The sequence below is a fragment of the Diuraphis noxia genome, unplaced genomic scaffold (assembly GCF_037042655.1).
Source record: "Diuraphis noxia isolate RWA-SAM2 unplaced genomic scaffold, SU_Dnox_SAM2 contig0001, whole genome shotgun sequence".
Classification (NCBI taxonomy): Eukaryota; Metazoa; Arthropoda; class Insecta; order Hemiptera; family Aphididae; genus Diuraphis; species Diuraphis noxia.
In genome coordinates this window covers 18,954,952-18,969,549 of record NW_028301711.1, presented here as the reverse complement: position 1 = coordinate 18,969,549, position 14,598 = coordinate 18,954,952, and the positions used below count along the sequence as shown (strand labels likewise).

At 31.9% G+C, this 14,598-nt stretch overlaps 1 protein-coding gene and 1 pseudogene across 1 annotated transcript; both read right to left on the bottom strand.

Moving 5' to 3' along the window:
- Positions 1-3,349: 3,349 nt before the first annotated feature.
- LOC107170955 (uncharacterized) lies at positions 3,350-14,209 on the bottom strand (annotated as a pseudogene).
- Positions 4,129-4,638, bottom strand: LOC149060177 (52 kDa repressor of the inhibitor of the protein kinase-like). Its single transcript, XM_089218236.1, has 2 exons — positions 4,552-4,638; positions 4,129-4,479 (listed from the first exon to the last, which is right to left on the bottom strand). Exons 1-2 carry the CDS (start codon positions 4,621-4,623, stop codon positions 4,129-4,131), a joined length of 423 nt encoding a protein of 140 aa, XP_089074362.1. The 5' UTR covers positions 4,624-4,638.
- Positions 14,210-14,598: the final 389 nt, after the last annotated feature.

Genomic DNA, 14,598 nt, shown 5'->3' with positions numbered 1-14,598 from the left:
AAAGATACGAACTCCTGTTGCTTTGCTAAGTCTTGAATTAAAAATTTTTTGTATGGCAAGTTCTCTTATACACATTCGATCATCAACTAGCATACCTAAAAGAATATTTTCAGGTGCTCCAAAATATGCATTTCTTTGAATAACTGTATCAATAATTTTTTGGTAATTTTTTGGTAAGTATCTTGAAAATTTAACGGTTTGCCAGACATGTTTCGAACCTAATGAACAAAATGATTTCATTTTTATGTGAAACCACATGGGTGCATAAACTTTTAAAATAAATTCAGTTAAAGTTATTAGGTTTTCTTCCGGTGTTTCAGTGCTTATGTATAACCGCAAAATTCTATTTGCAGTAGTCAGCCACCTTGAATGTGCTTGTTTACCTGGATTTGTACGTGCTAAATCTATGGAACATTCACCATTTATTATGCTTACACAAATGTTGAATAAATATTTCTGGTCAGTACTTAAATCAATTGCGGTTTCTAAAAACGGCATATTACCTTTAATAGGTTTAAATTTTTTAACTGGTAACTTATGACAATTCTCTAATTGTTTTCCCAGTGCTCCAGAAAATCCACGCGGTCCTGAAGTTTTTCCATCTAGATGTTGGAATAAATGACGCAAAGGTAGTTCGTTAGCGTGTAACTGACAAATTACCCATTGTAGTGGTTTATTTAGCTGTTCCTCTATTAGCCTAATAACACCCCCTTTACTACCAGTATTTACGACGGTCCCATCACAACCAATCACCAACAATTTTGAAGTACATATGTCGTTCGTTTTTAAATAACTTATAATACTGTTTTTAATACTTATAGAAGTTCCATTTACAGGAGTACAATGTCCCATAAACCGAGACCCTGGCTCTCTTATGAGTGTAATGTGTTCTTCTGTTATTTTATTACGATAATATTTGTCATCTGTTTTTTGATTTATAAAAGTCTGGTCTATACGTCCGTCAAAATATAGACTTTTCGGTTGCATATCAGTTTGTATTTTTAGATCTTGGCGTTTCTTATGTCTCTCTCTCCTTATTTTCATTCTGTCAATCACATGTTGTGTATCATCAGTTTTAATTATTCCAACATCTTGTAGTATTGCACTAGCAATAGTAGCAGCAGTTCGATCAGATATTCCCGTTCTATCACACGCTAATGCTAGAGCTGGTAACTCGAGTCTCATTTGTGACTGTTTATTAGCACTATACGTTGAAGACAATGAGGACATTGAATTTGGTGAATAATTGGAATCTTCGTCTGTATTGTCGCCAGTGTCAGTATAATATGTTTCATCCGTTTCTATTGTTTCCAAAGTATTATTTACACACAGCTCTTTTTTATTTTGTTTGTCAATTCGATTTGCTTCTATTTCTTTTCTGTGCATGTTTTTATTAAGTTTTTTTGTTGTTAAAACATCAATCGATGACATAGCCATTTTTCTCATTGATCTTTGGTCTTTAAGAAACATTTGTTCGATAATGGGAACTTTACGAGATTTTTCACAAGAGCAAAGATAGAATTCAATACATTTGCAAGCAGCTAAATCAAATAGTGTATCTTTTGCATTATTCTGAAATTTTTCTAGATTTGATTTAAAAGTTAATGTATTTTTCCTGTTTTTAATAGATTTAATTATTTTTTTGTACTTATCGTGATAATTTATTAACAATTGTAGTGCACGAATGTGCGATACTATTGGAATAGAGGCTTTCTGCCATATTTTTTCTACATCTGTCACTACTATTTCAGAAATTATTTTAACAGTTGGATCTTTACCATTATTATTTTGTTTTAATTGGTTTCTTACTTGTAAATAGAACTTCATTACATCTTCATAGGTAGGTAAAACTAAATTACTAAGATCACGAGTGTCACCAAAAATTGGACATTTTGACTTAATTCTGGTACAAACAGCCATTTCAGAAATTAATTGAAAATTAAACGAATAAACGCGTTAATAACTTTATATTAGCACTGTAAAACGTCGTTTACGTCCACACTCGATGATAAATAGTGCGATACTAATCGTAAGTCAAATGATATTAATGCTGATTGCCTTATTTAATCTATTAAACTATTAACTATGGTCAAAATAAATTTGGCGATATCGTAAAGTAATAAAAATGATGATACTTGGTTTTTCGTTTCCTATTTCTATATATAGATTTTAAAATGCTCGGCGGCACCTCAAAACAACACTCTATGTCACTCTATGTTGACAATTTTTTTTTACATATTATACATACTACAACACAAGTTTTCCTTACTATTATAAAATTAAATTACAAAATAAATATTTTCGTTCCACCCTAATAGCCAACCCTCAATCTCCCTGCAAATATTACGCTGCTTGCTACTCCTCCCGCTGGGAGTAGCATAAATAAAGTGTTATATGTGTTCAAGTGTACTGTAGATATTACTACTGCATTACTGTGTTTTGAACATTGTGTGACTTTGAATAATACTATTGTTAATCATTGCAAATATGGTTAATATAATGAAATATGTAAATGTGCTGGTTTTTGCCACTTTAGTGGTTCAAGCCAGGATGGAATACCGTGACGTGGATGAAAAGTTGAAAGATTGTGCCATTTATGATGAAGCTTGGCGTGTTGCTAAATGCGCATCAAGTCTGATGGAAGATCGCATGATCTCAAACAAGTTGTTTTCCTTTTACCTTCAGGTGGCCTTGCGTAAAGTTCCTTCATCCACTGCCTATACCTCCATTGGTTTCACCACTGGAGTTGAAAGGGAGTTGGTTATTGGGAAACAATCGCACGCTGATTTCGACCAATGGCTGTATACTGCTACTTATGACCCTAGGGCCATGTTTAGAAAGAAAGCTGTTTTGTCGATGCAAAAAGACTACATGAAACCAGTACTGTTTTTCTCGAAGACTGTGCCTGACTCTATACCACTCTGGGATGATAATGTTAATACCTAGTTTGCGTCTAGCTGGCAATGGAATGGATTTCTTCCTGTATAAGTCTAGGGAAGCTGCAACCTTTGGAGCCGACACAGAAGACAACTGTGCGGCTTTTTATGAATGGGAGAGCCGTGAAAGCTTTGAAGAAGCATTAGGTAATTCATGATTATGGACCCCAAGCTGTGTTGTCCTGCTATGGACAGTACCCGCTTCGACGTAGTGGTGGGTGATATTGAGGAGATAAAAGTGACTAACATGGCTGGCGAAGCTCAATACCAAACGATTTGGGAAGTGACAAAGAAAGGAAGCTATGGCGGTAGGTTAGATGAAACTTACTCGTCGGTTTTTTAGATGTACAGAATGAAGCCGTTGTGCCGACTGTGCCAAAACAGGGTAAAATTAAGACTGTAAATACAAATAATCAAAATGTCCAAAATATGGGCAAAGTAGTTTTAAGTTTAGTAGATAATAAAATTAAGAATAAGTTAAAAGATTTACCGGATATAACTGTGGAAACGGAATCGGAACATGAATGGGAAAAAGGAATGACGGAAAAACAAAAAAAGAGGACTGTGGAGAATGCTGAGTTGGAACGTGAAAGAGCTGTCACTATAAAGCGATTAGCTGCCATAATATCTAGAATTTCTTCGGGCGTAATTGGAACTTCCCGATGAATTGATAACAACGTTAATCCATTTAATCGAGTCTGAAAATTAAATACAAAAATAGATTTATACCAACCTTAAAGACGAAAAATAACTATTAATTTTTATTTCAGCCATCGTATTTCTTAAGTATGTTTTAAGCCTTTTAAGGCACGACAACGTTCTTTTGGGTGTTGATGTGGATACTGGTAAGGTACACAGTATTTTAAGTAGTTGATGCACATATGGAAATATTGAGGAATTACATAGTCTCAGAGCATCTATAGCTATTGTAGGATGTTGATTTGTTAAATTCAATTTTGATTGCCAGATTTTTAACTCTGCAATTACTGTCTGAACATCAGTGTCAAGCATAGGCGGAGATTTGATTGAATTTTAGGGGGGGCTTAAATGTTTCTTTGCAAAATAAGCCGTGGGGGCTTTGCCCCCACACCCCCACTCTAATATTAATATTACCTTCACTCTTCAATACCTCTTAAATTATTAAATTTCAAAACTACTAAATATATATATTATGCATTTTAGAAATCATTTATTATACAATAAATTTATTTTTATTTGCAAATATAACAATAACGTTCTCAATATCAGTATTGATATCTTTTTCAATGTATAATATTGAAGAGTTATTAAATTTTTCTTGCAGCATACTCGTGCGTAGCCATGTCTTAACTTTGCGCATTGCAGAAAAGCTTCGTTCACATGTAGCCGAACTGATTGGTATTGTTATGGCCACCTGTAATAGTTTGTATAAGTTAGGAAACACTGTTTTAGAGATATTTTGTTTTATTGTTTCATAATGTATTTCATTTCCTGATTGCAAGATGCTGTTTTTTGCCACGGTCATCTCTGACTGAATATTAATTTTTGATAAATCCAATAACCCCTGAAAACAGTTAAAATATACTATTGTAGGTACTTATGACTTTTATAATAAAACTAAAAACTGAAGATTTACATGATAATGATCAATAAAAAATTGACTTTCTTCAAATTTTAGTTGAAAAAAATTATCAACAGATACGCCCATTTGTAAACTATCATTCGAAAATCTTTCTTTTAACTTTGTAACTAGTGTGTCAAGAATTACATAGTAAGCATTTATTCTATAGAAATCTTCAGTTGTCTGTACGTTACTTTGTGTAAATTCTGTGTACTGTGCACTAGTTCTAGCAGTGACAATGAAATTTTTAAGATCATTTGGTTCTTTCCTGTTTCTTTTATTACAATATAATATATATATATATATATATATATATATATATCTACCTTCATAACTGGACGTGATGGACGTGAGTTAATATTACCCAAATCATTTATATCACTAATTTGAATCGGAGAATCAAAATCAATATTCGAAGACGAGTCATTATGAACTGTAGATTTTTCAGGAATTTCCCTTTCCGTCGGCAACACGTTTTTAGATTTCACAGCTTCATTAGGATTTTTTTTAATTTTAAATATTTCAAAAAAATTCGACATTTTAATATATAAAATAATTATTTTATTTTATTTTAAATAAATAAAACACTTATGATATTATACTGAAATACTACAGGTTAGTGGTTACAGTACTTAATAATACACACGTGTAGCCCCCCGTGTAGGTAACATTTACTTTATAATTTTATATATTCGACCGAAATTACAAATTCGGATTAACAACAGTAAACAACGCTAGTGACGATACACGAAAAACGAAACGGTCATCACGGCAATCGAAGTTCGGGCCAATCGGAACATTAATAATGTTTATCAAAGTCTGACTGTTGGAAATTTCTATTTTTGTCATTGCGATAATGCGATAACAATCCGTCGCGACGGTCAGCCGGCGCGCACTGATGACGATTAGGTATTAATATAATTATGGTATAATAAATAATTATTATTATATTGACATTGAACAATATTTCAAGAAAAAAAAAATATTTTGTGAATTTCCAAGATTTTGGCAATTGTTGTAAAATAAATACCTATTTTAATATTTTATAGTAATTTATACTATGAAAAATGTTTATACATTTGGGGGGGCTTTCGATCTGTTTGGGGGGGCTAAGCCCCCCCCCCAAGCACCCCCCAATCACCGCCTATGGTGTCAAGATAAAAATGTACAAGTTCTTCAAATTCTTGAAAGTCAATGTTGCCAGAAAATATACATTGAAAACCTAGACAGAAAGTCTATACTTATGATTTTTGTAAATAGTATTTATTAACAAACATAAATTTTAATGTAACTTGGGTACCTTTTAAAATATTTTTGTGTATAAGAAATCTTCTTTTAAATTAATTATAAAAGAGTCAATGTATGGTATTGCTATAGTAATTCTATAGTAATGTTCAGGTTGAATCGTCTTATCCTCAGTAAATATATTTGCTCGATTTGCCTGTTTCTATACTTACACTGCATGACATTTTTTTTTTTGCTAAAAAAATTATATGGTATATAGTTCCATTCTATAATTTTAGGAAAAATCATAAAAAAAAAATAAAAATATTTTTTCCCGGTAGATCTAAGGATTTAAGTGTATACCTATCAGATAGAATATCAGACGAAGATATAAGCGTATTATAATATAATATGCACTTGCATGCAGTTACGATACCTAATCGAAACCCGGTTGAATTACCTACATTTTCTTGTGAATAGGTAGTATGATAAATATAAATATTAAAACACAACGGCAATATAATTATGATACTAACAATACTTTATTTTACATCTTAACTTTTTACATATACTTTGAATTTGTATTTTTTATGTTATCTAACTAAGAACAATGAAAATCAACAAAGTTTCTATCGTTATTGTAACATAAATATACACAACATTTGGAACATTTTGTGAACGACTGAAATTTGCATTTTGGCATTTTGCACACCCGTCTTTGCTGTTCATAGTTTGGCCAATGTTCTAGAAAATCTCTTCTTATCTCATCAAACGGCGCACATGGTTTTTGTGTTCGTTTTTTTTAAATATTTTCTTGTATTTCAAATGAATCTGAGGGCCTGCCTTTTCCTCGTTTGGCGATTCCACTTTGCATTAGAGTTACAGATAAATGTTCTCGGAATTTGGCCAATGGCATTGTGTTGCCAGTAATTTTATTTGTACATTAGCCATGAATTCACGACCGTCATATCTAATAAGTGATAAAATATTTTTATGTACCATTTTTTCGATCTCATTATTATTCTGTACCGTCCTATCAATGAATCCATCAGATCAACACCGCACATGTGCTTATTATAGACTTCGATAATTTTTGGCCTCTCGACATCTACATTTTTTTTTTTTATCGTATCTACGTACTTTGGTTGGTTCGAGGGCACCAATAAAAGTGGAGGTAACATTTACAATTTTATTGTCTTTCCACGACACTGTTGTAATTGGTACACCATCGACTACTGTTAAACATTCATCATATGTTCCTCGAGGTTTTTTTAGCATTTCTTTTTCAGGCATAAGCTCTATATCGGGAAATCTATTCCTCCTGAACGTCCCTACTGTGTGTATACATAATTTTTCTAAATACACCATAACTGGAATTGACTTGTAATAATTGTCGAAGTATAATTTATTGTGTTCATTTCTCGGTATCACTCTCAAAAGTCTAACTACGACATTACCTGTTGCACCTAAGTCAGGTTCAAGCATTTGCTGGCGTTCTACAGAATTGTTTTCGTTACCCGTATAAATTTCAAAATTGTAGGCGTAACCTTTTACTCCACAGAGAACAAATAATTTATAACCCCATTTATGAGGTTTAAGGGGTAAATATTGCTTCATATACGAACGCGCCTTTGTTGGGCACAACTGTTCATCTAATGCTAGAAATTCGTCAAAAGGCACAGAAGAAAATTTTGCTTTTAGTAATTCAACAATCGGACGGATTTTGAACAGTCTATCACGGTTTTCGTGACTTGGAGGGAGGTCTAAATGGTTATTATTGAAATGTAGAAATCTTTTTATTCTTTCGAAATGATTTACGCTCATGCAGTTCTTTATAGGGATATTTGCTAAATTATCTGACCAATATGATCTCGAGTTTGGAACATGGTCAATGGACATCATAATAAGTATTCCAAGAAATCTTTGTAATTCAGTTTTTGAGAGGATAAATGGCTTTGAAGGGTCAACTTGCGTGCTGTACAGTTTTGTTTGCTCAGTTATTATTGATAATAAACAGTCGTCAAAAAAATAATTAAAAAAATCTTTAGGCGTTTCTAATTTTTTTAGTTCATGTGGCATTGGAAATTCAGTTTTAAATTGTATAACCGACTCATTTTGTGTAAAATTACCTTTTATCCATGTTGGTCGAACAACTCTTGACTTAGTATGTAAAATTGGATTTTTTACCTGTTTTTTAGCAGCATTTTTATCACAGCGAGTAATCCTTGTACGTTGAACGCACATTGTATTTGTAGATGTGTGTACAAAATTTACATTTTGCGACGACGGCGGTAATGGTGAAGTCTGAACTTGTACAGGAGAACCAGAAGTTGATTGATCGGAAACATTTTCATTTTCAACTAAAAAATACTCTGGAATTGTAAAAACATCATTGTCTTCTTCTCTAACACGCACAACAACACGGTCTTCACGAGGAGTTAGAGTTTCGTATAAAAATTATGATTGCAAAAATGTGCGGTCCAATATAAAATGTATATTTATTATTTACCTCATTTATATCTTCATCGTCACTTAGCTCAAAACCATCTGCATACTCGTCTTCACTTTCGATTGGTATATTTAAAAAAGTTTCGATTTCGTAGTCGTTAAGAGCCATATTAAAAAAAAAAATTAAAAACTGCACAACTGTTACATAAGTATTGTAAAAACATACAACAGAAATATAAAATAGTATGGTCACAAGGAACAAAGTTGCTGATACTACTAGCCAGTCAGGACCAGTACTGCATAGTAGTGCAAATATGCACGTCAAATATTAGCGGCTATAATATATTGTTGACGTGAAATACATTGTTTGTTTATGAAATGCCTCAATTACCATATGTCATAATAGCTAAATATAATTTTTCTGATAAGCCGATACTATTTTTAACCGTGTAACATTGGACCATGGAGCATGGTTTAGCACATACAAAAAAAAATACTTTTAAAATAAATTAAAAATATGTGCTGCCATCTACCATTAAAATTTTACGAAAAACTAATTTTTAACTGGTTTAAGCAAATGACCGCCAGGTTTTCATTAGCTTTAATCGAACATACCTTAGGTACATAGCCATCTAATGTTTTAATGCATATATGCCCTTGTATGCAGTGTAGGGTTATATATCTATATATATGTATATGTATATATCAATTTTGGCGTAGGAAAAATAGCGCACCCATCGCCCAATGTACCTTAGTACATTGCAATAGCCCTGCCCTGACCTTAATTGGTTGGAGTAGTCTGGTCCTCCAGGTTGATCGTAGGGTTAACAACCCTACATCAGAAAAAAAGTATGATAAGAAACCACAAAATAAGCCTCGGAATTTGATTAATGGACAACGACCGGAACTGGAAAATGGAATAAAAATTGGTAAAAATATAATACGAATATATTAGCTCTGCAAGAAATTAGATGGCCAAATGACGGAAATATGAAAAAAGATGATAAAACCATATTCTATAGCGGAAGAAAGGATGGAAGACATGAAAATGGTGTGGGATTTGTAGTGAGCGATGATACGCTACCACAAGTAAAAGAATTCACGGCAGTAAATGACCGAATATGCTATATCCGACTCGCAGGTCACATTTTTGATAGCATTATCGTAAACGCATATGCACCAACTGAAGAGAAAGAAGAAAATATTAAGGATGAGTTTTACGATGAACTAGGGCACATACTTGACACAATACCAAATAGCTGTATAAAAATATTAATAGGTGACTTTAATGCAAAAATAGGAAAAGAAGATATATATAGACCAACGATTGGACCGAATAGCTTACATGACGTAAGTAACGATAATGGAACCAGATTGATCAACCTATGTATAACGAACGGTTTTACCCTTAGTAGTACATACTTTCCAAGGAAAGATATATACAAACAAACTTGAATAGCACCTAATAGAATAACAAAAAACCAAATTGATGATACAAACACATTATGATACAAAATAAGCATAAAGGATGCATTAAGAGTGTCAGGAGCTATAGAGGTGCAGACGCCGACTAGGATCATTACCTGGTAATTACAAAACTTAAAATTAGGCTATCTGAAAGATGAAAAAGGTAAAATATGTAAAATCCGTAAAATACGATATAGAAAAACTGTCAGAAAAGAAGGTTCTAGAGGAATACATCTGTAAAACTCAACAAGAATTACAAAAATCCAACAGTAATGCAGATGAAGATGCAGAACGGATATGGGACAGAATCAAGACGGCGGTAGTCAATAGTGCTAATAATTGCCTAGGAATAAGAATACAAGAAAAAAGAAAAGAATGGTTTAATGATAAGTGCAAGGAAGCAATAGACAGAAGAAACCGCATACGAGAAAAAACTATCAAGGACCCAAGTGACATAAATTTGGAAAGATATAAAAATACTAAAAAAGAAACCAATAAAGTACTAAGATGTGAAAAAAGATTAGCGGAAAAAAGAAAGATTGAGGAAATTGAAGAAAATAAAAATAACTCCAGAAGATTCTTTAGCAAAACTGCCAACATTAAACAGGGATATAAACCACAGACTAGGATCCTAAGGAATGAACTAGGTGAGTTAGTGACAAAAGAAGAATCTGTAGTAGAAGAATTTAAAAAACATTTCGAAAGATTACTAAATAAAACACCACCAATACACATGAAGATATACCTATGCAATATAGTACAGCGGAACTATATATTAAAACTCCAACAAAACAGGAAATCTATAACATCATAAAAAAAATCTTAAAAACAACAAATCATCTTGAGAAAACAACGTAGTTGCGGAATTATTAAAAAATGGAGGAAATACGATTAAAGATGAAATTTGGGAAACCGAAGTAATGCCAGGAGAGTGGAACACGGCAATACTATGCCCAATATTTAAAAAAGGAGACACTTTAGACCCAAAAAATTACAGAGGAATCTCATTATTGGATACTTGTTACAAGATATTTTCAACGCTCCTTTTGGAAAGAATAACGCCATATGCAGAGGGTACCATCGGAAGATACCAGTGTGGCTTTATAAAGGGGAAATCCACTATCGACCACATTTTTACCTTAAGACAAACAGTGGAGAAATACTACGAATTTGACATGGACTTATATATGATATTTGTTGACTACAAACAAGCTTATGATAGTGTGAACAGACAGGAATTATGGAAAGCAATGTTACATTTTGGAATTCCGAAAAAATATGTAAATTTAGTAAAGATGTGTAATAACAAGACTGTACTGAAAGTACGTTTTCTTCAGACACTATCACCAGCCTTTGAGGTTAATTCTGGATTACGACAAGGAGATGCCCTATCCCCAACATTGTTCAATCTGGGACTAGAAAAAGTTATTAGAGAAGCTTATGAAGACAGAAGAATGGAAGTTATTGGTGAAGAAACTATCTTAGCATATGCTGATGATATAGTTCTTTTAGGGAATACGCGAGAAGAAATTTCCCACTCACTCTCTAAACTAATAGAAGCCAGCAAAAACATGGGTTTGTGTATCAACGAAGAAAAAACTAAACTTATGATACTATCCAGAAGAAACGTAGATCAATCAAACCTGAAAGTGGGAAGTATGAATTTCGAAAAGGTGGATAATTTTAAATACTTGGGTGTTGATATAAACAACAGCAACAACATGCATAAGGAGATAAAAGAAAGAATATCAAATGGAAATAGATGTTACTTCAGCATAAACAAACTATTGAGATCAAAACTGCTCTCAAGAAAGTCTAAAACCACTTTGTACACAAGCTACCTTAGACCAGTAGTAACCTATGGGTGTGAGACCCGGTCCACAACAAAAGATAATAATAAAAAACTTGCTATATGGGAAAGAAAAATACTAAGAAATATATATGGGCCAGTGTACAACGACAACCTAGGAATATATAAAAAAAGACACAATGAAGAACTGTATAACCTGTATGAAAAACCAATTATACTCACATATATAAGATGTAAACGCCTAGAGTAGTTAAGACATGTATGGAGAGTGGATGGAGATTTATTAAAGAATGTTCTGATACGAAAAATAAATAAAAAACGTCCACTTGGAAGACCAAGAACAAGATGGAAAGACACAGTGGAAAAGGATATGAGACTAATAGATGAGGATGCAACGTTAGACTGGACTTTGAACAGAGAAAAATAGAGAGGCTTACTAGTGGCAGCGCAGGTCCTTAATGGACCGTTAAGCTGTTGATGATGATGATGATGATGATGATATATGTATATATCAATATACGTTTGATAGAAATGTTAATATCCAAAATGTCTGCCATTTTCTATTTATATTTTATAAATTAATATACTATATCTATTCCTATTTCCTATATTATAAAAATAATTTCTATGGACAATAAAAATTAGTATACCTCAGCTTCGTTATACATTGATTTAAATTCTTTTTCAATATTTTGTCTCAAATCCTCAAGCATAGATACATTGCACTCTGCTAACTGTACGGTTTCTTTCAAATCAATATCATTTTTTTGAAAACATTTACACAAAGGTAAACCATGAAAAAATACCACCTATTAATACAATATAAGTAATTATAACCAACTAAATACAAAAAGAATCATTAAAACCCAAATATAATGTTTGATTACCTTAACAATTTGAAGAGCAATTAAAAACTCGGAATCCATGAATTTTACCAACATACTGGCGTCAGTTGATGATTTATCATTAAACGTGGTTGATATTTTGTCCAATGCTTCAACAACACATGGAAAAAGTTCAACAAAATCATTGACAGCAGTATACCTCTCTACCCAACGTGTTGCACACAAACGCTTTAATGATTTAGATGATGGATTAAGATCACTATTAGCAATAGCTTCCAATAGTATACTGTGACGTTTAGGTGTGTTAAAAAAAACAATGCATTTTTACTATTACACCCAAACAGTTCCTACGTTCCTACTGTTGTTCACACGATGAAGACACTGCCAAATTCAATGTATGAGCAGCACGGTGAACATATAATGCTCTAGGATACTTATTTCGTATTATAGTCTGTACTCCTTTAAATTTCCCTGACATATTACTTGCCTCGTCATAACCTTGGCCATACATTTTAGAGCAGTCAATTCCACAAGAATTTAAACCTTTAATTTAAATAAATTTTATTTTATTAATTATACACAACACTTTATATATTCATAAAATACGTTCAAGAATAGTCGAAGCCAAATGCTGACCAGTTAAGTTATGTACTTCAACATACTTCAAAAAAAACTCACATAACTTAGCATTTTTTCCGGTACCATTAACAAAACGAACACACAGGGTAAGCTGTTCCTTAACTGACACATCTGTCGTCTCATCAGCTAACACAGAAAAACACTGAGATGAATTTACCATCTTTACTAGTTTACTTAGTATCAGGTCACCACATATGGTAATAATTTCATTTTGTATCTGAGGACTGATGTATTTGTTCCGAGACTTAGATTCTAGATGATTTTTTAAATAATCTATGTCTTTAGCTTTATATTTTAAAATAGCTCGAAAATTACCTTCATTCAAATTAGAATTATTACCGTCAGACTCATCTAAATTAAACATAAAATTTTAATACAAAATGTAATGTATTATAATATACATAAGCACTAACTATTAAACTTGATTGAGCCAAAATCTCTATGTCCACGGAGTGAAATCTCCTGTCTTCCACAAAGGATAATACATTCTATGATTGGAATTAATTTCAACCTGTTTTGCTTCTTCTGTTTGATCTTAAAATATAAACTTTTTAAGTACAAATAAGTTACTTCCTAATAGGAAGTTCCTATTGACATTTTTACAATTATACCTTTCATCGTCCAATTTATCAATTATTGAAGGTGCATTGTTTGAAAAAATATTTAAAAAATGTTCTGATTTCAAAATAGAGGTTTTGTGATATTCTAAATTATTATGATCCGATAAAACCTAAAATTAATTTTTTTATAGTAATCATTTTTCTAAATTATAATTTCTACATATTAATACATCTGTAGCTTTCTTCCAATTTTGAAATGGTGTTAAAACAAGACTGCCTAAGCGTTGTGAGCCAATACCACCAGCAAAAGCAAAAACCACACAGTGCTTACAAAAAGCCCCATTAAATTTTTCAGAATAGGATAGCCATGGAAACACTTTCAACCATTTGTACTGGAATCGTAGACCTCTTTTTTCCATAAACCTAATAGTGGAAATTTATAATTTTCTGGTGGTACCCATAGATCAGTTAATACCTAATAAGAATTGATTGCATATCAGCATTCAATAATTTATTAATTATAATTATAAACTATAGATATGAATAATTGCATAATTATTTTGCTTATAGTCTTTGTTTTATAAATCATTATAAAAAGGTTCTAATAAACTTACTATGTTTTTTTCACTATCCGACAAACTACGATTAATGAATAAACCTACATCATTAGCATTATGCATTTGCTGTAAGCTATCATTTACCTTAAAGTAGAAAAAAGCATATCATTTAAATAAGCAGATAGGTAAGTGAAAATAATTATTATTGCTATAATAATTTGACTATATACTGATACTGCAATATTTTTATTGTATTAATGACTAACCTGATCTTGATGTGTACTAGACGTTGATGTTGAACACAATTCAAATAATTCTCTATCTTTGGTGGAGGAGATGTTTTTTCAACCGTACTGATTTTAGAATTAAATTTAACAGTAAAATAGTTTTTTATATTACTCATATTGATTAATAAAATAGAATAATGAGTTCACACTTGACACTTCACAAAATATGACAATATTATTATAAAATAATAAAATATAATTCATATATACTACTCCTAGGGATTT

What these genes read in the sequence shown, in the direction of transcription:
- LOC149060177 (XM_089218236.1), bottom strand. Translation starts at nt 4,623, where the DNA reads ATGGGCGTATCTGTTGATAATTTTTTTCAACTAAAATTTGAAGAAAGT. An exon ending in TTTTTATTGATCATTATCAT is followed by an intron (nt 4,480 to 4,551) that starts GTAAATCTTCAG and finishes AACTGTTTTCAG; the next exon opens with GGGTTATTGGATTTATCAAA.